This window comes from Strigops habroptila, chromosome 5 (assembly GCF_004027225.2).
Source record: "Strigops habroptila isolate Jane chromosome 5, bStrHab1.2.pri, whole genome shotgun sequence".
Taxonomy (NCBI): domain Eukaryota; kingdom Metazoa; phylum Chordata; class Aves; order Psittaciformes; family Psittacidae; genus Strigops; species Strigops habroptila.
In genome coordinates this window covers 846,958-874,693 of record NC_044281.2, presented here as the reverse complement: position 1 = coordinate 874,693, position 27,736 = coordinate 846,958, and the positions used below count along the sequence as shown (strand labels likewise).

The window sequence follows — 27,736 nt, the reverse complement described above, 5'->3', positions numbered from 1 at the left end:
ACTTTTTAGTAAAAATGTAGATAAAATTTTATTTCTTGCAGCTATTTTGCAGTTTCTTCTGAAATAAGCTATCATTAGTGCATCCTACTCTCAAGCACAACTGCTTGTACAAAGCTGAACAGGGACTAGTTTCTCATCAGCTGGCTTTACTCATGCAGGGGGTAAATCATAGAATAGAATAGTTAGGGTTGGAAAGGACCTTAAGATCATCTAGTTCCAACTCCCCTGCCATGGGCAGGTACACCACACACTAATCCATGTCGCCCAAACTGGCGATGTATTTCTTCTTAATCTCTGTTCTCTCTATGCAGTAATGACTTGATGCATTGCTCATTTTCCTCTCTACTTTACTTATATATATATAGCTGATTTGCTTTATTCTACTTATTTACTATATACAGACAGAATTATACCTGATTTGTGTTAGTGTGCTTATGTTATTTGGTGTGCTTGTTTAATAAACTGTAGCTTGTGGTTGTTTTGTGGTATACCTTGCCTGTTAGCAGAACAGGCCTAAACGTAACACCTCAGTTGTAAAGATTGTATAGATGATGCTTTTTCCCATGCTTAACTATTTTCCCTACTCCCACACCCTAAATCAGCACCTTATTAAGTTTTGGAAAATCAGCCTCATTTGTGGTTCTTTCAGCACTGTAAGTTCCTTGAGCAGTAGCAGAGTTGAATAGGCAGCTGTGCACGAAAAGCATGGCATCCTCTTACTTGATCAGGATTTTAGTCTTCATGGCCAGGAGGCCAGTTTGTTTTATGGTGGAATATGGGTTTTTATTGCTTAAGCAAGCAGTAAGTTATCTGAAAAATCAAGTCTCCTGTACAAGAAACCTAGCACTCTAGAAACCTGGAGAAAAAGATTACAGTTCATTGAATTGGGAGATTTAAGTTATTCTTAAGAAACCAGCTACCACAGGTGTTAATGACCACATGATTTCCTCAAAAATAAAATGATTGTGTCCTAGTGAAAAAGGATTACCAATACATGAGGCAGCATAGCCAAGACTCCAATGTTATTTTTCCTCTGAAGAGAATTTCTAGATTATCTTCACAAGCACTGAGCAAATTCCAATATTAAAAGCTTCATTAGAAACAAGCAAAGGAAGAGCATTTTCCTTTAGGCACTGGACCCCTTGCAAGAGCTGAAAGGAGTACTTTGAAACGTGAATGAATTTCTTGTATTTAGCTGAGTACTTTGAAAAAGACTAATTATTGCAAGCACCTACCACAAATTAAAAATCAAGATTTGTTATGAAGTGCATATTTCAGTCATTTTATTATAAAAGAAAGCATTTAATAAAAGCATGCATTAATGTCTTCTGATAAGCGTTGGCCAAGGAGGTCTAGCCACTCTGTGCCCACAATGCCTCTCCCATATCCAACTCATTTGCTATGCAACTAGCTCACTGTGAAAGACACAGTAAGCAGACCAGGCATACATACTGGGAACTAAAAGGAAAAAGCCAACACTCCCATGAACTAAAAATGAAAAAGTGAACTAATTCATACCTACAGATCCTAACCCTTGCACTGCTTCTATGTACTTTACTCTCATATGATCTTATTTCCAGTCCCCATTGACACAATACAGCAGAAAAAACGTTGCAGTTAAATCAGGTAACTAAACCCTCAAAATATTAACTCCTAAGAAATTGAATGTGTAGTCGATGCATTAATACAAAAGTACTGGGAAGACAGATGCTAGAAGATGAAGATTAGTAGTATCTGGAAAACATGGATATTTCTTCCACTAAACGCCGACTTAGAAACTGGAGTGATGTTTCACTGGTCTGCTTACCACCAAGCAATGACTAAGCCTGAACTTCTCCAAGAGACATTTAAAAATATAGCAAGTTTTTCTACAGGAAAATTGCTGAGGAGCAATCTGAGTAAAGGAAAAACATATGTTCAAGAAAGAAGGCAGATATTCTCACTACTTCCCATCTGTGGTGTTTTGGAAAGCAGAAAGGAGGCTAGTTCCCTTACACAAAGACACAGAGCTTGACCTGTGCATGCAGCTTTTCCAGACCCTATCCACTATCACAGACAATATACTTCTTTTCTCCCTGCATCTCCAATGCCCCATTGTGAAGTATTTTATTCTGGTTTTGCAATGGCATTAAACAGTAGTGTTGACTAAGAAGAGAGAACCTTTTAGGTGCCACTATATTTTTTTTGGAGTTTGGTAGGCGCTCTGTATATTTCTGTGAAATATTTCTGTATTTCTCATACAGGCAAGGCGAGAATCTTGCCTGTATGGCTTAAAGGAGGATGAGGTCTCAAAATCCTTCAGAAAAATCAGGCTGCTTCCACATCCCTTACTTTGGAACTTTACTTCTGAAGATAGCCAAGGAAACTCAGTAAATGTTACCCTGCGTCAATACCAGCACAATCAGATCACTGATCTGACAAAGAATAAAGGCACTATAAAACTTTTTGGAAGGCTTTTCCAGCTTGGAAGGCTTTTTCAAAACAAAGCTTTAGTCAATTTAAAATAATTATAAATACTAAAGTTTCCCAAACACTGAAGGTGGGAATTACATAATAGTAAAAAGTTATCTTTTTCAAATAGGACTTCAAAATGTTGGTTTCTCACTTTGTCAATCCTGCCATTATTTTGTATACACACATACATACCCTCTGCAGGTATTTCATACACTATTAAGCAATATTGTATTGCTGGCCAACATTCTTAACAGTTGATTTAAGAGCTCAGTCAACAAACTGCGTATTTTCAAGGTTCTATGGTCCATAATGGTGATTGGAGAAGAAAGGGCAAGAGCAAGAGATCAGATCTGCTCTCAGACAACAGAAGAGAGTGAGTTATGAACTGATGAGGTCGAGTTATCTATAATCGATTCTTTGGAAGATGAACTACTCCATTTTATTTTTCAGCCTCGTCAACAAGGATTCATCAGGCACTTAACTGTTTGAACTGCTCATAAACCTGAACTCTTGGTAGAATTTTGAAACCCAGCGATTGTCCGACATCGCTCTAGTCTGACTCAGCATGTCAAATTCTGAAGGAGTAACAAAACCAGGAGCTGTATTTTTTTGTGAATAAAGATGTAAAAGCTATCAGTAGCAAACATCACAGAATCACTTGTTTTACAGGAATAAAAATGCAGGCTTTTCAAGATCATCTGATTACAGTAAACACTGCTCATACTCCTCGATAAAACGTGTTATTCACCTCTGAGACAAAACACTGTAAATGCCTATACCTGAGAAAAAACCAAACAGCTAAAAATCGGTTAAAAATAAAGATCGAAAAAGCAGGCACGGCCCATTCTCTAGCTGAATGCAAGCTTGTTTGGCAGCATCACCTATAGACATGTCAATAGGTCCTACTAACTGTATAGATGCACAATGCTAAGCAATGATGACTGCTGCAGTTGAATGCACAAAAGCCAAAACCTCTCCCTGAAAGGCTGTCCTGGAATTTTCACTGCAAGGAGGAAACAGGTTATGACTTCTCAACAATTTCTCCATTTGTAATCCTTCATAATAGTTCATTAATTGATGTGCCCCTGTCCCAGTAAGCTTCTCACCATTTTAAGTATTCGATCCACCGTTCCATTACTGAAGGAGCTCCCTGGTGTGCCCTCCTAATATATGGTGAGCTGGTTGTTTGCCAGTGGGAGGGGGAAGACAAGGGAAGAGCAAGGAGGGGAACATCTTCCTGATCAGGAGCTAGATGCTTACACCTTCTTGAAGCTAAGGTTTACAAACAAAAATTGATCTGCCATCAGACTAGAACTTTCTCTGCACATGATATCCCTTGTCTCATTAGGAATATGTTCTGGGTAAAGGTTTCTTTTGGGAGATGTTCTTAGTTGTCTAAGACAAGCAAACTGCCACCAGCTCTCATTGCACATAGGGAAATCCCAGCTGCCTATTGCTAGAACTCAAAATCCCTACTTTAAGCTGTGATCATACATAAGGAGGGTAGGCTTTTGATAACTGTGCTTGATAAGCCCAGGCCTGGCTGTCTCATGGTAAATAAACACAAAGGAATGACAAAACATTATGAGCGTGTCCTATTTTAGAAACTGTGATTGTCAAAATGTGTCAAGTTATCTTTGAGTTTTTCAATAAACTTCACAGTACCAAATCCTTAAGTATATCATTAGTTAAGCTCCAAATTCATAATCAACAACCAGAAGACATATAGAGCATACATGCAACTGCATTAAACAAATCTATGTCCGTAATCTTTTAGTAATAGATCTGCCACTGAAGCTTACAGAATACAGAAGCATTTACCAAATGCTATTTAAAGATTTACCATTTTTACATAAATTTGATAAAGAATTTGCTATCTTTGTTTACTAACACAATCAAATTCAATGCAAAGATGGGCAATATTAAACATGTACCAGTTTTAAAGTGAGAAAGCACATCGTTACTGAAACTGTTTCCTCCATAAGAGAAAGCTTTTCTCTTTCCTTTTTTCCCCCCATTGGCATTATTGAAGACATTACATAAAAATTCTAGTTGGCATTGTAAAATAAACTAATTATTCCCACTGCCATTCCGCAGAAACCTGAATGCTTATAGCAAGCCTAAACCTCTCAAGCACACATGCAAGTAGCTGCATGCAGGGAACATGCAAACCCAACACCTACCTCCACTTTCCACCTTTGGAAAGAAATGTAAGCAGGTAAAACAGAGATCTTTCCCTTGACTTTCAAATTGAAATAGAGAAACAAGCATGTATCACCTGCCAAAATGCCTGCCTGTAATCCAACAATTGCCTCTAAAGGCTACATGTCAAATTCAGCAATACTGAATCCCTCAGAGGGTGAAAATAATTTCCTATTGCAACTGAACTCGCTACACCTCAAGAGGAAACAATTATATTCCTGTATTGTTGTACTTCAACAAGGTTTCTCCTTATGTACTAAAGCATTCTTTATTCTCACAGGGACTGACCCCATACACAAGGGCACCTGTGAGGCACATGCACCTCTTAAGTACTAACACATTTTTCCACTTTGCAGTCGGGTGTCTTTTATGAATCTGCTGGACAGGTCTCATCACTAATCAAGTTATGCCACTTCCATCTTCTGCAATCAGTCTGGTCACCAAGAATTTCTGCTATCCAAGTGAGGCATGACTTTTACAAGGATTACATACATTTCACAGTTCTTTGACATGGAACAGAAGTGAGTAGGAAAAGAGAAAACCAGAAAGTATCCTACGCTAAAAGAAAACGACTCAGAATCACAGTATACTACACTCTCTTTGGAGACAGCTCTTTCTAAAGGACCCTGTCAGGCATTTGAATCAACTACTGTACTCCAAACACAACTGTCAAAATCAGATACTTTACAAGAACACACAAACCCTCACAAATTTGAGCAACAAGTGCCAAAGGATATTGAGAAAAATATGTATATAGCCATTTGGTTACTTACATTGTTGTTGCGTGTTTCTACTGCTGGGAACTTCCTGACTATGAATTTGACAGCAGATTCCAGGTTTTTGTCAATAAGATAGGATGGTTTGGCTTTGGGGTCACCACATGCCTATAAAAAAATACAATAAAAAATGAAGTAAAACCAGAGTCATCCATCTAAAGCTAAGTGAAAGTTGCAAGTCTGAAGACAAACTAGAAAGATTCTTTTTTTGTTTGTTTGTTTTTAGTGAGCAGGTGATAAAATGAAAGGCAAAGTGCAGGGACTGTCACAGCTGAAATATGCAATGGGAAACAGTACAGAGATGCTCTTCTACTGAAAAAGATGCATGGAAGTATCAAAGCAGTTAGTGCAGAACAGCAGTGAGGGAAAAAACTCAATCCTAAAAGAAGGAGGAAAAAAAAAACGGTTTCCTTTTAATGCTATTCCTGGTTTGAGGTAGTGTTGTATTCATCTGGAGTTAAACTGTTAGAAAATTCAATCATGTCATCATCTGTGGAGGACAGTGCTGGGCACATTAAATGATTCAACTATCCTTTGTGAAACAAAGCTAAAAGCCCCACCACCAATCTGCATTTAGTTTCTCTTTAAATTGTTTACTTCAAGACAGTTTTCCATCTCACAATAAAACCACCAGTACTTGCCTAAGGTATCCTAGTTCCTTAGATTAAGAAGTCAGGTTTTGCTCATTTTCTTTACTCCTGCAGTAGCATAGGCTGCGCTTTAAAAGCGGCAATCAAGAAATTTCATCAAATTCTGATTGGAACAGAAGTCACAACTAGGTGTTAGGACTCTTAAATAACTTACGTAGACACATCAGAACAGCTTCTGTGGACAAAGGACTGAGGAAGCACCTACTTTTGCCAGCTACAGTGCATGCTGTCAGACACGCTACTTCTCAACTACTCTGACCAGCGAGCCATGCTATACCATTTAGTTTGGAGAAACATACTAAAAGCAGCGTTACTTACATGACAAGATCTGCGCTCATATCGTATTTTCTCTCAAAGATTCATTTAGTTTTATAGTCCTCAGGGATTTGCAAAAGTTTCGTGTCTCATGCAAAACTAAATTACATGCTAGGCACTTCTACGCAACATAGTGAACTCAAATGACAGCTCGTTTAAAAACTTTTCCACATTGATTTCTATGACCGAGTTGTGGACCGTAGAGACAGAAGTCATGGATTATGAGACCGATTCTGAAAGCGGGCAAGCGGGCAAAGGGAAGGTGAAAAGCTTTGCAAACCTTCCAAACTTGTCCTTGCTGGGAAAGCAGTGTAATAAAAAGAGAGAAAAATTACATATAAACAAATTACTCTTAACTTCTAAAATACGTTACATTTAAGTGAACTAATACACTATTACCTACATCCAAGAGAACATTACGGCCATCTGTTACTCTAGGCAGAATACTTTCTACAGGGTGGTGATTATTCTAACACTCACAATCAACTTTGCACAATAGTAAAATTCTAATAACTACACGTAAAGTGCTGCGTATACACTGAGACATGTAACTTTTAATAGTATTTCCAAACTATGTTCACGTAGGGAGAGGAAAAAAATAAAAAAAATTAAAAAAAAAAAAAAAGGAGTTAACAAACACCACATGCAACTACGGAGGGAAAAAAGGAGAGAAACTCAGTGAAGTTTTACATACCTGAAAAAGAAACGGTAGCCAAGAAAAAAAACAAAAGAGTCATTATTTTAAGTTTCTAAAACTCCTATTGGCAGTACATGACCATCATGATGTGTGCTAACATACTACTCTTAATAACAGAACTCCCCCATTTGCTAATTTCCCCACAAAAAATACTAAACTTTATTAAATTATCACATCTATAATGCTACAAGAGGAAGTTATAATGAAAATACATTCAGCAACATCCATAGTATCAGTTAGATGTTAAATAGTTGCTTTGATATTCTTACAGCAGCAAACAACACCTGCCACAAAAGATGCGTTCTTTACACACTTTAAAGTCTTTACACAGTTTCAAAACTAAAAGATTATACTGTAAATAGGCATCAGAAAATTAAACAGTGTGCTTCAAAGTGATAAAGTCTTAATTTAACCAGATGTCATGGGTTTGTCAGAATCTGACGGATTATTTTCATTTGTTGTCCTTGCTGCAGAATAACTAACTCCCTCCACTAAAAGAAGGATCACAAACTAAGAAAACACCTTAATAGAAAACATAGATTTGTGGCCTGTTAAGTTCCAAAATGGTTGCTGTTATATAGGAGGCAAGAAATCTGCCACTGCTGACTTCCTGCATTTTTCAGGCTGAATTCAAACACTAGCACATAAACTCCTTATTTTTCCTAGCAACGGATGGTTTTCCTCCTATAAATCAGCTCTTCAAAATGTTTACTAAAAAGTATGTTCTCCCCAAGCCCTGACACATAGATCATTCACACAGACATCTGAAAACACAAACATGCACACCCTCCTGTGGCTTCAGGGACCCACTTCCCATAGATGATGAATATTATTATCAGTCTAACTGGCAATCCCCTCAATACATCTGAATATGCAAGAGAGCGCTTTGCTCCTTCCCCTTGTTTGTTTGCTAACATCACACTTAAAGCAACTGTAATTCTTCCTACTAATAAACTACACCATATTGATCCGTAGATAAGAAAGAAAACTGCTGCAAGACGTAAAAGGTTAAAGGTATCCTTCATACATTACAAAGAAAGCTGTACAAGCCTACCTACGTGGAATGAATAGAAAGAGGACAAGCCATCGCTGAATTAGTGGGTTAATTCTTTTTCCATTCCTCTCCCATATTCCACAGCAGCTCAGCTCCTTTCTAAGAACCAATATTATTTGATTACCAGCTGTTGCAGCATCCATACCATTTTCATCCATGCTGTTATCTGCATTCAGTATAGCATGTAAAACACTCTACATAAGCTAAACCTTTCCTAAGTGACAAACAGACCTATGAAGCTCAAGCTCACTATGGTTTACTCTAGAAAACATAAAAGAACGAAAATAAAAACCCCAACCCTTGCACTTCCACACAAATGTGGTAAGGTACACAACCACAATTTTGCACTGTAGAAAGAACAAAGACATTGAGGGCAATGGTCTTAGAATGTAGGTAAGAAAGGTAGCTTCTGCTTTCAATAGTTGTATCAGACAATAAAAAACCCTCTTGTCACTACTGTAATAGGCAGGAACATTGTGGTACAGCATACAAAGATCACTTTGCCGTATACAGCTGTCTAGCATTCAAGTAAGTATTTGAGAACTAGCCAAATGCAGTAGCCCTTTCTCAATCAGCCTCAAATATCAGCACCTCCCCTAAGCGGGCTGCAGTGAATTTTCTTCATTTCTTACCTTTTTAAAATAAAAACAGAATGGCTATATTTTTTGAGCATTAAGAAGAAAATCAATGTTCTTACTAATGCTGCATTCATGGAATACAGCTCTGAAGCTATGGAATTCCAGCTGCTTCAGCCTCGAAATATTATAGTGAAAGAATCTCTCAGCAGTCATCTCTAAATTCCTTTGTACATTACTAAACAGCTGTGAACCAGTTATGCTGATGATGATGCAAAGCTAATGTTAGAGACTAACCTAAGTAATTAAAATAATAAAAAAAGACTCAAGCACTGGATTTCTATCAGGTTAGACAGCATTTCTTCCCACAGCACTTTAGAATAGTACTCTGCGATGATAAGCTCTCAAGTAATTGAGCATATTTTCCTGATCTGATTCTGTGTATTCAACTCTTAACAAGAATACAATTTCTATGGCTAAGAGATTCGTTGCCCAGAATACTCATGTGCGATCACATGCATAGGTCATCAAACTTTAGAGAGATCAGACTACATGTACTGTTTAGAGATGCTTCACTATGCCATATGTTTTGAACTAAGGCAGCATTTTCCTACCTACCCTAATAATCTAGATAACTATATTAAATAAAACATTTAACATTTTACTCCCTACTTAAGGGCAGAGGATGTTAGAGGAGAACAACCACCACCAAAAAAATCCATCAGCAAAATTACTACATATATCCAGCTGATGTGACATGAATAAAAGCAAGCTTATGTTCAGGTACAATCATTGTCAAAAGTCAGCACCATGGTACAGCATACAGGGTGCAAACTTGCATTTACAACACCTAAACTTCATTCATGCCTTTTACTTAAACCTGCCACATGTCCTCGAGTAAGAACATTGTAAAGCATTACCCAAGTTACATGGTGTAGAATGATAAAGAAAACCCCCAACAAAATAACAATCTAAATATGTTACTATATTATGGAAATACAGTAATATAATATGCCCAACCTATTCCAAATTATTAGCAGGGCTGTTTCCCAATAAAAGAGAGACAAGGCCAATTGCATCAATAATGTCCTATTTTCATCCCCCAAACCTCCTACCTCAGCAGATGATCACAAAACATATCATATTTTGCTGCAGTTTAACTTGATTTACTGTCACTGCAGAGTTGAGATAAAACACTGCTGAGCACCGTTCCACTGGACCGTGGCAACATATACTCAAATAATCTTAGTCAACAAATCCCCTTACCTTCAAGTTTCATTTACAAATGAGTCTGCGCTAAAAAACTGAATTTAACCAGCAAATTGACAGAATTTCAACAACAGCAAAACATATGCCATCCCCCGAGTTGGTAACTTTCAGTTGTAAATGGAAATACACTAAGATTTCTCCAATTAAAAAAAATGGGAAAAGCTTCTGTATGTACCATTTATAGTTTACTACAGCATATTCTCCTGACACCCAAAAAAGACACATACAGTAAAACTGCTCTTCTTCCCTTGTAGTAGCTGCTGGCATAAAAGACTTCAACCTAAAATGCAGCTATAAGTTTGAATGCCTGGCTTGAAGCTATGCATCCTATAAACTCCACTAAATAATACATGGCAAGCAAACATTCAAAGAGACAGGGTCATCATTAACTCTAGATTTCTGTAGGATAAAGCATATTATTATTCTTTGTTTCCATCGTGTATTTAAAATAATGAGATTACCAACTGACAATCTCTGATTTTTAAAAAGCAAAAGCTACAGAGAAGGAGAGAGAAGTGAATAATCAATGAAGACTGAACGCTTTGAATGGTGAATATGTAAGGAAGCTGTTCACACTGTATTTGTCTTAATATCTCTAATCAAGCCTACAGTAACTGCTTTTGCTGTATTTTAGGTTTTGAGGAAGCCCAGGTTTACTATTAAACAGGCTAGCCCCAGATAAGCTAGGTGAATGAAGCCTTGTCCCTCTTAACAACTATGCAAGCAGATTCAAGACTTAGTCAGTCACACACGGACAAATTACTAGACTACAGTTTAATACTTTTGATGGCTAAAATTTAGCTTTCCTACACCAGTATCACTTGGATAATCTTGTACTAAGCACGTAACTTTACTGACGCATGCTGTTACATAAATGATACTTGTATAAAAGGTAAACCTGTATTTTGATAGATAGACTATGCTAATAAAATTCAACCAGAACTGTATTGTTCCAACAAGGATCTGGAATCAGAAGAAAGTCTCTAACTAATTTTCATACAGTCTCTATAGGCATTGGACATATCAAAAATATAGCTCACAATTACTATAAATTTAATGGCTATTGCATTTTACATGCACTAAGGTTCAAAAGTCTGAAAGATAACGCACTTTCATATTAACTCAAAATTACAATTAAAGGTGTTAAAAGTCAGTCCAATGCTTCGTAGAGCTCAGCAAGACATCTTCCCCACCATTACTCACTATTTTGTGTGTCTTGACCCCAAAGTATATACTTTATTTTAAATCCCAGTGTACCTCTACTCTGAGATCCAATCCATTACAATGTAAATTCACATGAAATCAGAAGAAAAGCATAGAAAGGGCCTTGAGAAATCACCTACCCTACTTTCCTGTTCCAAGGCAGTATTGACTGTATCTGTGCCACTCCTGGGAGATGCCTGCCAAATCTTTACTTGCAGGTCTCCAACAGGCTACATTCAAAAACACTCTCACAGTCTTGCCTTATATCTAACAATCTTTTTCACTAGAAAGTTCTCAGATCTAAATAACTTTTTCCACTATAATTTAATCCACCACTTCTTTATCTCCGTGGCCATAAGGAATTGCAAAAACTATTCCCCTTCTCTCTACAGCAGTCCTTAAATACTTAAGAACTTGTATCACTTATTAATTTACTTTATAAAAAGTCTTCCCATATTCTTACTGGGTGAAATTTTCTGCTCCACTGGTCTTTCTTATTATTCTGTTCTGGACTTTCTCCACATCTCTCTTGAAAAGTGTGTCAAATCAGTTACATTGGGGATGAGTCTCAACACATACCATACACAGCAAAAGGATTACTTTCCTCTGTCTTCGTCAGACTATCTTGCTCACACATCTACAAAACCTCATGTCATCCCTGATACTTTGCAGTGAAACTTAGCTGGCTCACCTTTGCCCTGGCATGTCACCAACCTTTCCTGGCTATCTTCTGCAGATTTGCTATCTCATTACTTTTTATTTTGTACTTTAAATTTCACTTACCCCAAAACAGCTTACAATCATACTTGCTCAACCACCTGCAAGTTTGCTAGTCCACACCTACAATTTGTTAAGCTCAAACTGAATTCCAGTTAGGTTCTTCATTACTTTTGTAGCTTCTCCCAGTCTCCTACCAACAAATTAATGAAGCCTAATGTAGCCATCACCTAGATTATTAATAGGGAGCGACTGGAACCAGAGGTAAAACACACTCCAACAAGACCCTGCTGAACCACAGCGTGACAATGAGATCTCCATAACTGTTCCCTAATATGGTTATCCATCTGCTTTTAGCATTACAATTTCATCCAGACTCTACTTCCTTAGATTGTTTGCAAGAACAATCAGATAAGGTAATGTCAGCAGCCTTGCTAAGGTCAACGTGTAAAATATCTACCAAGTTGTCCATACTAGAGTGACCTGTCACCTTGCTGATGAAAGAAATTGGTCTGACACTGTGTACAGTGATAGCTTTACATTGTCCTCTTGTGTCCGTAGCATTTGTTGAAGCAAGCACTTGGTTCTAGCAATTGCAAATAGGGCAAGTGAAATGCAAAGGAAAAATGAAGGTTTCACTGCCACAAAACTTTACCTAAAGTACAAAGTAACACCTTAATAAAGTAAGGCAATGCCCTCTCTATTCTGAATCTAAAATGGGGTAAAATGGGAACTGTAAAGACTTCAGGCGCATCTCCTGTGCGCATGATCTTAAAAACCTAAAACTGGATTTGGTTTTGTTTCAACATATGGCAGGGCAAAGAGCAGTAACTGAGGGGTGGGGAGGAGGTAATTCCTATTTGTAAATGAAGAAATGATGCAAAACAATTCTGGGTAGCTACACTTGATGCAAAAGGATAAATCCACCTGGCTTTCTCTCTGTGTATTTTAGAAGGTATCATGGGATATTTTTATACTGTATGAAAAAGCCATATTGCTTCTTTACAAAATTAGTTGCTTTTCCAAGTTAAAAATACAATGTGACCTGGTATCATCAATGTGACACAGCATTTGTGTTTGCTTCCTGAGCCAAGGAATTTGTTGTATTTGTTTTTTCTTGCCAGCACTAACTGTGACTTTCTTTGGGACTTCCTCCTCCTCTTATCAGTGGGACACTATTCTGAGCCATTCTTCCAAGATCACAGGCACAAAGAGATGAACACAGACTGTCATCTTAACCTTTCAAGAACTGCTGACATCCATCAAGCACTGGAAGCGATAGTGCCCCACCCTAAGATGCTTCCCATGACCTGAAGACATCATCTGTTCTTTCCAATACCAACCATCCTATTCAAAACATATTATTTGTGAGCTTTTCCTCCCAGCTCAAAGCTCTGCACTCCAGCACAGAGCTCAGTGTCAACAGGGTGATCTAATCCTACGCCCTTCCAAACTTCAGAGCTCTGCAGATCGGAAACTTCCCCATGTTCTGCCAGCCACTTAAAATCTCTCCTATTTTCTCCTGAAGAACCGCCTTGCTGACTGAGCACAACAGTGCATTTCACCCACTGGTTCTATTACTCAAACCACTGACTGGCTTTTACAACTGTCTCCTGCAATGTTTAGGCTTTGTCAAGCCTTCTCCAGCCCAGTTTCAGAGCCTTTGGGAGCTTTTTCTTCATCCCAATCTCAGAAGCAGTGTACAAGACTGGTGAATTAAGATTTGACTTCTGTTCAGCCTTGGCTGGTCAACTTGTCATCATTTTACCACAGCAAACTTGATGCAGGCCCTCTTTCCCTCACAGCACATGCCCTTCCTTGCTCTTTCGAAAAGAGCATGTGCTTTAACTGCTGCAGACGAGAAAGTAAACAGGGAAAACAAGAAGTGCTCAGTCGTTACAACGGCCAACAGTAACATCCTCAATACATGCAAAAATCCAATATTCCCACTACTGCATCTTTAAAGAACTGACAATTAACCACCTGCTAAATGATTTTAAATCTGGCTTCATACTAAGCTATGTGGTGCTCACGGTAGGTTTGGGACCACGTATTTTGTTAGGAAAGGTAAAGATCAAGTCAGCTAAAGCCCCTGCAAATATTTATTCTGCTCCTTTTCTATGACTTCAGTTTGGTTATGCAGTTCATATCTAAGAATTAGTTTAAGATTCTCTTTCTCCAGATACCATGTAATCATCAGAATTGTGAAAGTCAAAAGAATTTGTTTCGTTAATGACATTTTAAGAAAAAATTCTGCACAAAACCATAAAACCTGCACCATGAAGAACAGCAGAACATTGCTAACAAAGCAATTAATGCTAAATACAGACTCATCATGTTTGAATAACATATACTCTAAATAATTCAAAACCTCAACTTTTACCCCTAGCAGTTGTGTTTACAATAGCACTGCTGTGACATTCAGCAAAAGCACACTCTCTTGATTTGCTCCAGCTAAATCTCTACTTCAGGTATTTTAAGATGAAATCTCTTACTGTAAATACTTCCCGGTATGCAAGTGCTTTATAAACAAACAGAAGACAGGCCCACAGAAAACAAGATCATTTCTCTGCCACCACTCTTGAACAATACTTATTTGACAGTACTGGCAATGTTACGCAAAGCTCACCAACACAGCCTCCGTCTGCTCTGAAAGGTAACCACAAAATCCAAGCTTCATCTGAGCCAGGATGGCATGAAAAGATCTTGCTGTCTTTGATTTATACAGGTTTAGTTGTAGGCAAGTAATGACAGAAGAGTTACATGGTAAATGATAATACAGTTGCTAGCCTGGGTAATTGAGGATAAATTCTTTAAAAGTAGAAGGTATAAACCAGAAGAGAAACCGCAATGGTAGGATTCCCAAGTTTGAGACTAATCCAGTACAAAAGACAGCTGAAAGCAGCCAGCAAAGGGTCATCCTTCAAAATAACAGCAGCAACAAAAAATTCCACCTCCGTACAGAGCAAACATGAGTTTTGTCTCAACATCCACTATTACCTTGGTAACTCTACTTTTCACATTTTTCATGTTACTCTACAGCTAAAACCCCATCCACTCAGATACTGCATCAGAACCAAGAAGCTTTAAACTATTTCAGAAGACAGCAACAGCACGGAAGGTCAGTAAACAGGAAACGACGAACGATTCACAGCTATAAGCACAATGACATCAAACCTCAAACTTATATAGGAAGTCAAAGTGTAAGTTTCTAACTGCTTTTAACAACTTCTGTAATTCCTTGGGAAGTAAAGTTTTCCTGTTTTGTTTCTAACAGTCAAGAAAATTCTTACTCCTCTAAAATCTCTACTCCCTAGACAGCATGTAGAGCAATCTGTAAGGCAGCCTACAAATACTTCACCTCTCACTTCCTCTTATTAAAAACAGTCTTAACCATTTCCTTTAACCGCAATACCACATATTGTGTGGTTATGTCTAGTAACTTGAGTTTCGAGATCATCTTCAATGGAGGAAGCTATGAGAACCTTCAACAGCAGTTTAGGAATCGACTGTTTTCAGAGAGGGGAAGAAGTATGTATATGGGGAAATAAAGAAAACCAAAGTGTTCCAAGCAGCCAGCTATGCTGAAGCTTGGCTGAAGAGAGATCCCCAATAAAACACAGTGATCAATCCCAAGACTTCTCAGGTTTACCATCAGAGCTGGCCAGTTACCACTGTCAAGCAATGCTGACTGCAGCTTAAGAAAACAACTATTTGAATCACAAATCACTACATGGATACACAGACTTGTGGCTCGGACTCCAAATTAGTAAAACTGTATGCTACACAATAATCAAGCTGCTTGGCCATGCCTCTTTTCTCTCTGTATGTAAGACCTACGCAACTTCGGATTCAGGTCATAGCATTTGCAGGAATATTGGTCTCACCTCCAGTGCTGATGCTCCCCTACCGAGAACCTATCCATTTGCAACACTTCACTGGCACGAGTAACAGCAGAAGCAGCTACCACCATATGGGCAAACCTGCCCAGGACTCTGCCATCTAAGCATGCCAGCAGAAATGCGTCTGTAGGCACTGGACCACTCAACACAAGTGTCCCCAGATCAGAACACTGGTCATGAAACCAGAGCCCGGAGTCATAATGAGTAAGACATGGCTCAGCCCGTTCTTCACCTGGGGTATTTTCTTCAAAGCAGAACAAGCACACACACAAATGACTTCCCTGATTTTACTTCCCCTGTAACTACGGAATTCCTGTTTTGTGTAACAAGACAATCTCACTTCTGACAATTATTAAGCGTACAAAACCACAAACTAAAAGGAACCTCACTTCTATTTCAGAAAGACAGGAATTTGTAATAATTTAGTTTGAATGCTTTATTTCTGTCAGTGAAGATTTGCAAAAACACTCAAGTGCACATCAACTACTGACATTGCTTGGGATCAACACTGACTTCTGAATACTTCAATCATTTGGGTCTTTTTTTTTTCCTGGGTAGAGCTAAGTAGCTCTTACTGCTTCTGCAGTGCAAGTCTCTCATTTGAGCAAAGCAATTTGATAAAGCACATCTTTGAGCTCAGATCTGTTTGGAAGGATCATCCCTGGCAGAAGCCTGGCTTCAGAAGCCAGAGTGATCAGGTAAGCACCTAAACCTCCCAAACTCTCTCTGCTATTGCTACAGTGCAGCATGTGAATGGCACAGACATTGTAACAGGCTAAACCTGCTCACTGCTTGAGTGGAATAACTAACATTTTCTTTAAAATAATAAACAACCTCTCAGAAATAATTGTGTTCAAGGCAAAGCAATAAAATCCTAACATATCCATTGCAGGAAGTGGATTGAGCAGCCGCACACATTCAGATGATGGATAGCACGTTAAGAAAATTAAGCCTGTAAGGATACATGAAGGACCCGGAGCAGGGGATGGCCATGAACTACATTCTTCCCTACGGGAAAGCGCATCGATTTCCTCCAGAAGAGGAATTACCCACGCTCGGAGGCGTACCCCATCCTCCCCGTCACCACCGAGACCTGCGGCTCCCCGCACCGCCGAACCACCTCACCTAGGCTAACTCCGATGCTCTCCATTTCGGGAATTGGGGGGGGGGGGGGGAGTAGCTCTCGCACCCACGGCAGCTTCAAACATCACGCCGGGAGCTGCTAAGCAACCGCGCGCCTCGAACTTATTGAAATTAAACTTACTAATTTTACCCCAAACCCTTCCCTTCGGTTTCTCAACGCGGCGTGGGAAAGCCCGTGCCGAGCAGCCCACTCCCGGCTCCCGTGACTCACGCCTGGCGGGGCGGGAGCGGCTCCGGGCGGCACCGGCTGCCGCGGGGGACGGGCCGGGCCTAGGCCCCGCAGCGGGGGGCGCCGGGCCTGCGGGCGCTCCGCCGCACCGGGCCTCCCTGCCTCCCTCCCGCCAGGTAGCGAAGCCCCGGCCGCGCCCCCCGCCGCCCCGCAGGCTGCGCAGCGTCGGGCCGGGCCGGAGTGCCTGACCGCCGCGGCGGCTCCCCGCCCCGCCTGTCGGGCCCCGCCGCTAGGCCGCAGCGCGGCCGGGTTGAGCCGCAAGCCGTGCAGCGCCGGCGGAGGGCCGGGGCCCGGCGGGGCGGCAGCAGCGGCGGGGATCGCGCTGGGGCGGTTCCTCCCCCCGCCTCCCCGCCGGGGCCCCCGCACCTTCTTGATGTTGTAGAGCCGGGTGAGCATGCCGACGCCCCGGTCGTTCAGGATGGTGAGCTTCTCCGCCAGCTTCTGCTGGCTCGGCTGCAGCACGGACCGCGACATCCTGCCCCGGTGCGCTCCGCGCCGCCGGCCCGGGCCCCGCCGCTCGCAGCCCCGCCGTGGCGCGGCCGCCGGCCCGGCGCTGCCGCTGCCGCCTCCCCGCCGCCGCCGCCGCCGCCGGGCTCGCTCGCTGCTGCCTCCGCGGGGCGTGGCCACGGCGGCGCGGCACACGTCACGTGGCGCGGCTCTCGGGCCCCCCCTGCCGGCGCCGCCCGGGATGTCAGCGCTCCGTGCCCCCGGCAGCGCCTCCACCGCGGGGTCCCCCACAGGCGGTGGCGACAACCATGCAATCAACCAGGCGGGAAAAGGCGTTCATCAAGTCCAAGCGTCCCCCAGCACTGCCAAGGCCACCACTAACCCATGGCACTGAGGGCCTCGGCTACACGGTGTGTGAACGCTTCCAGGGACGGTGACTCCAGCACTGCCCTGGGCAGCCTGTTCCAGTGCCTCATCACTCCCTCAGTGAAGAAATTCTTTCTAATATCCAATCTGAACGTCCCCTCGTGCAGCTTGAAGCCTCTTGTCCTAAAGTCCACGGCTGGCTGCTTTAGCTGTGTTTTTTAACAGCAGACCCATTGAGCTGTGTTGCAGGTGGAGCCCCAAGGTATGCATCAAACCCATGAAAATATCCATTTTTCTTCAAGGTTTATTACAAAACCCGTTAGTTGGGGGTTTTTTTAATCAACTGCAATCGAGATCTGAAGCTCAGAAAAGCATTGCACAGCTAGTATCACCCAGGGACCCCCCACCACTTGTGCAGCCGAAGAGGGACTCTTCATCAGGGGGCTGTAGTGGTAGGGCAAGGGGTAATGGGTTCAAACTGAAACAGGGGAAGTTCAGGTTAGATATAAAGCAGAAGTTCTTCCCTGTGAGGGTGCTGAGGCGCTGGCACAGGGTGCCCAGAGAAGCTGTGGCTGCCCCATCCCTGGCAGTGTTCGAGGCCAGGTTGGACACAGGGGCTTGGAGCAACCTGCTCTAGTGGAAGGTGTCCCTGCCCGTGGCAGGGGGTTGGAACTGGGTGAGCTTTAAGGTCCCTTCCAACCCAAACCAGTCTGGGATTCTATTTCGCCATTTCACCAATTAGATGAGTCACATTTTTTTTCTCTTGAAGCCACAGGAGCAAAAGCATAGATCTTTAAGGAATAGTGATATTTCCATCCTCTGAATGTCAATGAGCGGCTTCCACGAGAGCTATCCCTCACCGCAACCTGGTACTGAGATAGTTGCATTGCTAAGCGGCCAGCACAGCCAGCTGGCATGCAGGGCTCCCGACTGTAGTTACTGGGAGATAGGCTTCAGAATCAACCTTCTAATCTTTTTTCTTTTTTTTTTTTATAGTGGCACCACCATCTGTGCCTTTTTTGCATATTAATACTTTCATTTAATTTTCAGTTTGCATTTTTGCATTAGAAATCAGAATCAGAGGATCTCCGTCTTCTAGTGTTTTTAAACTAATAGATTTTTAGAAAGCATAGACATGAATGTGAGAAGCCTAACTGTAATTAAATTGTTACTGGCCTCCTCCTTCATTTTAGCAGTTACGAGATAATTTATGATTCAGAATGAAACCGGGAAGCAAGAACTTGGAGTTCCAATCTGAAGTCTGCTATTGACTCATTCTTTGGCCTTTATCAGATGATTTTCTGCCTCAGCTTTGTTTCCAAGAATCAGGAATACCTGGCAACAATGCTGTAAGGATTAATTAGGTTACACCTGACCTTTCACTACTGGACTCAATGGAAAACATCAGAAGCATTCAGATTGGTATTTAAATTTATAAAGCATTAAATGGTATGTAATTTCACAGTATTTAATGTATGATATCTATAATAATATTTTTTACACAAAAATCTTACTTTTTTTTTTAATATCAAATATAATCTTTCTAGTTGCAATTAAGATGTTTCCCATGGAGTCGCACTGCAAAATAAGAACAAATACTACTGTTGAGAGCAATTTTTTTGTTTCTCACCTACAGCTAAAACAACAGCAGCCAATTCTTAATTCTACATCCAATTATTTTTTTTAGCCATATTGAGTCTTCTGGAAATTTCAAACATTAACAATCATAGAATTTGTGATTTACATAAAGCCAAGGAGGTGGAATGATATCAGCATCGTGACAGTTTGTTGGGCGTTTTTGTGCATCATATCGAATTATCTATGATCTAATATCCCAATCTTCCTTCCTCTGGATTTAGTAGAAAAACTATGGATTACAGTGGAGTCAAAGTCACTTGGTTTTGATGAAGTTTGGGCTTACAGAGCTCGCTGGAGGACTTTCAAGCTCTCTGTAATTACTAGTGTAATTTTCAATGTGAAAGCAATCACAGTTGCTCTCTGCACTGCACAGATAACAGGTTGAGGCACAGAAGGGAAAAACTAAAACTACTCTCTCCTTTGTAGTAATGGCAGAGCATCCTGTTTTTAACTCCCACACTATTCAGGAGGCTGTTTACAAGATCTTCTTATAAGGAGCACCTCTGGTTGCTATAATTTTTCTAATGCAAATGGTGGGTGCTGAGTTAGCTGCCTTTCTTGAAAACATATCGAATATTGGAATAGGGAAAGGATCAATATCAGTAAACAAGAACTTCTGATACTAGCAATTTTTGCTCCCATGCAGCCATACAGACCTAATACTAAATAGGTTATCTGAACTGTCGCTGTAACGTGGTTAGCCAGAGTTTTAACAATAGTCTTCTAACATTAATAAGCAGATACATTAAACCAAAAAATAATCTGTTTAAGTAGAGCCTGACCAAGTAGACCAGATGTTTTCAGGCACAGAGTTTCCCCTACCACCCTTTACAAAATGAGGGCTTTTCAGCAAAGGTATCAGCGAGGTACCAAGACCTGATTAGGAACAGAAGGCGTACCACATCTTAACTCATATAAAGACATGGAAAGAGAGTTCAAAACTCAGCAACAGAAGATGTTACTGCCCATGCAGACATAAAATGCTGCTGATCACCTAATTGGCAGCATCTTGCACATCTGAATGTCAGGACTGGTGTCAAGCTTGGAACTACAAAGCATGTGGTTTTTTCCTCTTGCTTTTAAACACTGCTTATTAGAAAGAGAAAATGTGCACATCTAGAGAAGATACGGTATAGCTGAAAAGTTAGGTTTCACAGAAACCACACCAAAACCACTTGGAAACCTTTGCTAAATGTGAAAGGAGAAATCTCAGTAACAGAAAACAGATGTCACCCAGATCAAACTTCATTAACGTGAATGCACCTACTTAAGCAATCAAGTTTTCTCATCACTTTAATGGCGGCAGGGTAAAGCCCATGTTGTCCTACTACTTTTGCTACAACTTTATCTAGAAACTGCAGGAGTATGTATAGGTTTTTGGCAGGAAGATTTATTGCATATTAGATTATAAAAGCATCTGCATTGTACAATCTGGGCTCACCCATCTAGCAGCAAGCATAACAACCAAGTGGAAATACAAGCTTTGTCAGTAACAGCATAGCTCTTACAGGTGTGGCAAAATTAAATGAAGGGAAGAATTAGGCTGACAATTATTTTTAAAAGACACCACTACTATTGGCTTGATGATTTATTAATGATTAACATTTAAACAGCTTTCTATATTTATTCCAGACATATGAGTTTAGGGCAAGTTTCAAACAGCACTTTAGATTGGGGCAGAGCTCAGCTCTGGTCCTTTCAAAGTTAACTTTCTGGTCCGTTTGGGGTTTAATTGTGCTATTCGCTATGGGTCTTTCAGACAGTAATGAAAATGCTGTTTCAGAAGCTTCAATAAAATAATCACCAAGTAGCTCCATATGTATCAACCCTACTCAGCGTATGGTATATAAACTTTTCTAGCATTGCTACCTTGTGTAAGGGACAATTTACTTCTGCAGAGTACGCTGTATTGCAACCTAAGTATTTACCACACATCGAGCTTACATTTCTGTAGAAGTATTTCTATTATATACATTAGTTTTCCTGTCTGCATTTTTTTCTGCATTGGTTTAACTTCTTCTGCTCTGGGGACTATTCAAAAACTCCATGACCAGCCAGTGAAATTGCAGCTATCAGGAGCTGCACTCTCCGTAAGAGATCTAGCACAGTCCACTGTGTAACTTCTGCCCCTTTGGCCAACAGAAGTCAAGAAGCAATTTTTACACACTCACTTTGTTCAGTATTTCCTTTTCAGGTAGAAACAATTCAAAACACAAAGCCAAACTGTTATTTGAACAGATCTGACTTTTTAAATGGTCATCCTAATCACAACTATTTGGGTCATGCCATAGTATTTATTTGTTAATAATACATAAATATTTTTTACATTGTTAAATTGTATGTAAAGGCACGGAAGCTGAAAACTTTACCATACGAAGTCTGATAATATTGTTTAGATCACCTGTAAAAATAATAAATAGCACTGAACAAACACAGTTGCCTTTATCAGGCAGACTTTTAAAATCTTATCTGAGGGAGCAACAGGTTCAAAAGACCTATTATCCCCACTAAACCTACCTGACAGATTCATTATATTTTAATCTAGAATTTTCTTGATTAATCCAAATCTTTTTCATTATTTAATCTGTCATGAAGCCAGTATGTCTGCCATTTCCCATGTTCTCCTTTTTCCCTCTCTCTAAAGGTATTTTAATCTATTCTCTCATTAACATGCAAGTTCACATGTGTGCCAGCTCCCTGTTCAATTTTGTGCATGTCTCTAAGTCCCTCTAGCTGAGACTGTATATGACATACAGCAGTTGCTCAGAGATACCAGGCCTTTGAACTTAAAAGAACATGAACATTGGATCGGGATGAGATAGAAGAGCTGTGCAAAGGCAGTTTGAAACAGATGGTGACTACTACAGCAGTGATTGTCTCATGTGGTGCAGAAACCTGCTCGTTTGAGAATGCATGAGCACTTCCGCTTATACTGGAGGGACAAGTATGATGAGCATGCTCCAGAACTTCTAGTCTGACACTATGCAAATGCACCTTGATCAGCAGAGAAGCAGATTGCTAGCAACACTTAAAAGCTAGCTTTCTCAGTGCGTCCCAGTAATCAAACGTCAGCCTGGTGGCTATGGAAGTTTGTGACAGCAGGAAGAAGGTTGGTTACCTGTGAGCTATCAGCATGGGTAAACAGAATAAGCTTAGAAAAGTATTGGTGGGCTAAGAGTTGGCTTGTTTCAGCCTGGAGCACTGATTACTTTTCACACAGAGGTGGAAGCAAGATGGTAGGATAGATCCAAATGTATAGTTTCAGAGTTAGGATTGCAGTTAACTCTTGCAGAGACCATTAAGCAAATGGATTAAAGAGTTTTCTTGTTGGCTATGAAACAAAGCTTAGGAGGGCTGTCAGAATGAGTCACCCAACCAAATTAAGGTCTTGAGCTGATACGGGTGTAGACCTGAAGTTAGATTTCTAGGCAGGGGTTACGTCACCAGCTTTAAAAACATCCTGGTAAATACGGAAATCAGAAAAGGCACTGGATTAGGAGATCACCTAGATTAGCAAGGACATTTTAATTGCAGTTTCCTTACAGGCTGAAGAGTCAAGAAGAACCAACAGTGAGCTTCAAAATGTCTGTGAGGACCCTAGATAGAGACAGGATGCCTAATGGGGTTACAAATCTTTATCATACAGATGAGTTAGCCTATGCTAACTGCCCACTGACCAGGCTAAATTATGAGTGATCAGTGTGCAAAGAATGATCTCTGCTCTCTTTGAAACTGGGATGTGGTCATAAACTTGTGTGTTGATGCTGGAATAAAGATGCCAGCTAGTCGAACAGGACCCACCAAGGTGGTCCTGCACACAGAAAAATTGTGAGGCTTCTGTTGGCCCCACATTTTTCAGTGTCTTCATCTATCTACAGAGCCTTCTCTGGCAGTCACATACAAACTCATGTGTTCTGACCTACTTACTTTAGCCTTTGTTAAACTTCTCCTCATAGATAAATGGTGTAGCACCCTTGGACTAATGCGTGGCTACAGTTATGAATGTACAAAAAGAACCTATTAGAGGTTTCTCCTCTCTTCCTCTCAGCAGAATCCAGGGGAACAGCATGTACCTCTTTAAATGCAACAGCTTTTATGGTCCACGCAGCAGACTAAGAAAGAAGTCCTCTGCTTTAAACTTATCCTATATTTAGGGGAGGAAAATTTTATCCAAGGAACACCCAAAGAATAAAGGGGTTTTCCCTGCACTGTTTCTAGGAATCAATTTACCAGTGGGGATCTTGAATACTGATTACAGTAAAAATCAAGCTAAAATGTTACCTTTAAAGTTTGAGGTTTACATTTGATGGAACAGGCCAACTGTAGATTTTTATAGATAAAATATCCCCCAAATATCGATAGATGCATCTCAGTCCTGACAGCAAAAATAAATCCCAACAGTACCACTTTCTTTGCTGACACATGCAATATCACATTACAAACTTAGTTATGATGGTAGTATCATCAATACTATCGACTAGTAAGGCTTTACTCTGTCACCTCTAATTTGTATTCTCTTACAGTTCACAGATACAGCCTCTGGAGTCAGGGATTTTATGTAATTAAAATATGAAGTGATTTTATGGAATTTTTAAAGTTTGTAGTGCTAAACTTACTCATTTTTATTATTCACTATACCAGAAAGAAAAGAAAAACAGAAGAACTTAGTCAGACCAAAAGCCCATCCAGCTCAGCATCCTGTCTCTATCCCGAGGCCAAAGAATGGAGCACTAAGGAAGAGTGTGAGAACAGGGAAGCACATTCCACTGCTTCTGCAGAATGCACTCCCAGACGCCAACAGTTGTGGCCCAGGGACTTCAGGAGCCAGAGACTCTGTCTTGCATTTAATACCTGTTGATCGACTTCTCTTCCGTGAATGTGTCCATCACTTTCTGAACCCATTAAAGCTTTTAGGATTCTGTAAGCAAACGCTCACTTGGCTTAACTGTGCCTTGTATATAGGGATTTGAAGAAGTAACATCAGTATCCTGCCTGATAGATTGGTATTTTGAGAGGCAAAGGAAAATTAGATCTCTCCTTGTTAGTGAGACGGAAGTTATTAGGGAGCTGTGGGCTGGCTGGATGAGGCTATAGACGTAGAATGAGATAGGGCACAAATAGCTTAATTTTCCTTCCCTGCCTGAAGGGAATTTCTTCCCACACACAAGCAAGCAAGCACAATGCAATATTAGCAATATGCTAAGGCAAGAAAAGGGCATGCAGAGGAACTGTATTCTCCAATATTATTATTTTTTCAGGAAATGAGGTGCTATGCTTATGCATGTTCCACTTCACCTTAACCCCTACTTACAGAAAGCATCTCTTCGTGGTAAACAGTAAGAATAGGTCCTACTTCCATGTCAGGCTAAGCTCATTTACAAAATAATTCTCCTACTGCCTTGGGTTTATGATCCTGACTAGAAGGTCTAATGGCTTCCTCTGTGTACTCTGTGAAGCTAGAAAAACTTACTATGCATCCTGGTACAAACAGTAACAATATTTTGTTATGCCTGTGGAAGCTACACATAAACAAAAGCTACACATAAGATGCTACAAGAACTCTGAAATAAAACTCTGACTTGACTTTCTTTAATTTTAACTTTCCAGGCTGTAGGCTTGGTCTTTGCTGCAAGAGAAACTTCTGGGGACTTTTGTTCTAAAGTAGCTTTCATGTCTTTGAATGACCACTGAAATAAACTTTTAGAGAAACAGGAAGTTTGGGAGACAGATTAATTTCATTTGGGCAGAAGTAGGATGCTAGAAGCTGCAGTGCAGGATGGAAATTGCTCTTTTGAGTGTTCAGATAAAAAGCCAAATCGTAAGTAGTCATAATGGTGAGCCATTGAAAAAATCATAATTTTACCTTTTACTTCACCCCTGCCCCCTAAAAAGGAAAAAGAAAACCATGCTTTTGGTTTCAAAGGACTTGAAGAGATAATAGAAGCTCACCTATTTCTCTTGAAAAGCTCAGATTTTTCTCTTCTCTTTTTAAAGGTCCTGAGCCTTACGGGTTCTTTTCAGGCCTTACTGCAACGTAAATTTTAAGTAGTTTTCTTTTCTGAAGTGAAGGTAATCTTAAAATGAAGTAACACAGAAATGGTGGAGAACAACTGCCTGGGTGACTGATGGTCTATGCTAACTGTAGTTACCCATCACTCCTTCATAGAGCAGCTAGCCTGACTGGAAAGTGTTTTGGATGTGTAAATTTGTGTTAAAATGGGTCACGTTTTTGTAGTCTCTTACTAGACTGTTCCTTTCCCTGATTAACGTTGCCTGTGTTCCTACTACTGAGCTGACATACTTGGTTTTACACTAAGGTTCATGAGCATGTTAACATTATACATACATACATACGTATTATTTTATATATATATCTTCGCTCAGACATGACTGCAGTGAAGCAAGTCGAAATGCTCCTGGAGAAGAGAAACCTGAGCGCAAATAGGAGTGAATTCAGATGTTACTTACATAACGTAAACATAAATTGTGCCACATCATCTTCACACCAACACATCCCAGGGATACTCCCTATGGCTATTTATTAAACATTTCAGCTTTGCCTTCTACCCTGTTCCTCAATGCTCATTATTCAGCATAATCCGTGACACACTATAAAAATATACATCTTTAGATCAGTGAATCAGCTTGCTCATTTGCATGGATTACTCATGAAGTGTGGTGAAAGCAGAGAGGAATGTCCTGATCAGTGTTTGTAGGGCCATGCCTTTGGTTATGGGCAGGGCTTTGCTTCTGGGGAGATTTTCCTGTAGCAATATGAGGAGATATGCCAGTGGAAATACCACTGGTTCAGGCTAGCTTTATAAGAACAAGCTAACAATGATGCCTGAAATAAATAATTAAATAAAATAAAGAGAAGCTGCCTACCCTTCAGGCCAAGGATAGAAGGCAGTGTTTGGAAGAGGTCCACATACTTACCAATATTATTAGGAGCAACCACTGGGCCTCTGATTGTTCACAGCCTTTTGCAGCATGGACTGGGTTTTCTTATGCATGTTGTCAGAGGCAGATCACCAACTCAGTCTCCCAGGCTACAGACTCAAAGGCTTGAGGAACTGTCTCTATTTCCAGGCTTGGTCAAGATGCATCCTTTGCTCTTAGCTGAAGAAACACTACGTAGGTAAAACTGGTAAGAATGACGCAGCATACATTAGAATATTATACATATATTAGAAGCATACATATTAGAAGCACAGCTGTAATGGATGTTTTGATTTGTATGTTAAAGGGGTATAGGAAGAGAGAATATGTAAATGTGTGCTTAGGATATATACTACTCCTTACAATGGGAAATCCTCTGCAGCAGTAAATGAGTACCACAATTATGCAGAACTAAAGCACACCAAAAAACTCAAGATGACTCCTACCACCTCTGGCCTCATCCTGTTCTCACACTCAAGTAAAGGCGCGTTGTTCAGCGAATGGAGTCTGGAGCTTCTCATGTGTTACAAAGTGGCAGCAACAGAAATCTAGAAACAAACCAACACCTTACACTGAAGCTGGGCTCACTAACAAGCAGGTCACAGTATGTGTAACTACAGCAGCATGTATAGGAATGCCCTGTCAACTTTTTGTTTTGACAACTTCAATACACAGCCTTCAGCATGATCCTGATTCCCATAACTTTCCCCATTTGGACCAGCTACTGGGCCAACACTTTTTAAATGCCATATGCTTAACAATTTGCCCCTGCCTTCACCCCTTCTTCCTGCCATCCTAGAAGACAAAAACCTCAGCAATGTAGTGATCTCAGCACACATAACTGAGAACCCTTGTGGACTTTTCACTATATTCAGTTCCAGAAGAGGCCTTTCTACAAATTCATCCTTACCCATAAAAAGACATTTTAAGATTTTGTCTACACTTTGGCAGCTTTTTAAGGTCATATATTTCACTTCACAGTTAGGATGTCACTTAAGACAGATTTTCCAGGCATGTTACTGGATACCAGGATGAAAGAGGTAGTATCTGCATTCTCATTCAGGATATGGGACGAAGGTACATAACCAGGCTGGAAAAGAGGACAAGTCATTCTCCATTAATATAACTCTCACTTTGGTCGGACTCTAGAACATTCCTTC

The 27,736-nt window shown here is 40.5% G+C and overlaps 1 protein-coding gene across 9 annotated transcripts in view; it reads right to left on the bottom strand.

Annotated features, from left to right (window-relative positions):
* The window catches only part of NCKAP1 (NCK associated protein 1), a 61,815-nt gene extending 44,000 nt beyond the window's left edge, over positions 1 to 17,815 (bottom strand). For 3 of the 9 annotated variants that reach the window (XR_003991384.1, XM_030485716.1, XM_030485721.1), the window contains exons 1-3: positions 17,553 to 17,813; positions 6,678 to 6,695; positions 5,430 to 5,540 (exon numbers count right to left, since the gene is read on the bottom strand). Coding sequence is in view for 7 of the 9 variants with exons in the window: in XM_030485716.1 (XP_030341576.1) it covers positions 5,430 to 5,540; positions 6,678 to 6,695; positions 17,553 to 17,660 (237 nt within the window). In the remaining 2 variants the exon portion in view is untranslated. Of the gene's footprint in view, positions 1 to 5,429; positions 5,541 to 6,677; positions 6,696 to 16,939; positions 17,479 to 17,552 lie in introns of those variants that run through there. The other 6 variants (XM_030485722.1, XM_030485720.1, XM_030485717.1 and 3 more) reach the window with 5 other exon arrangements.
* Positions 17,816 to 27,736: the final 9,921 nt, after the last annotated feature.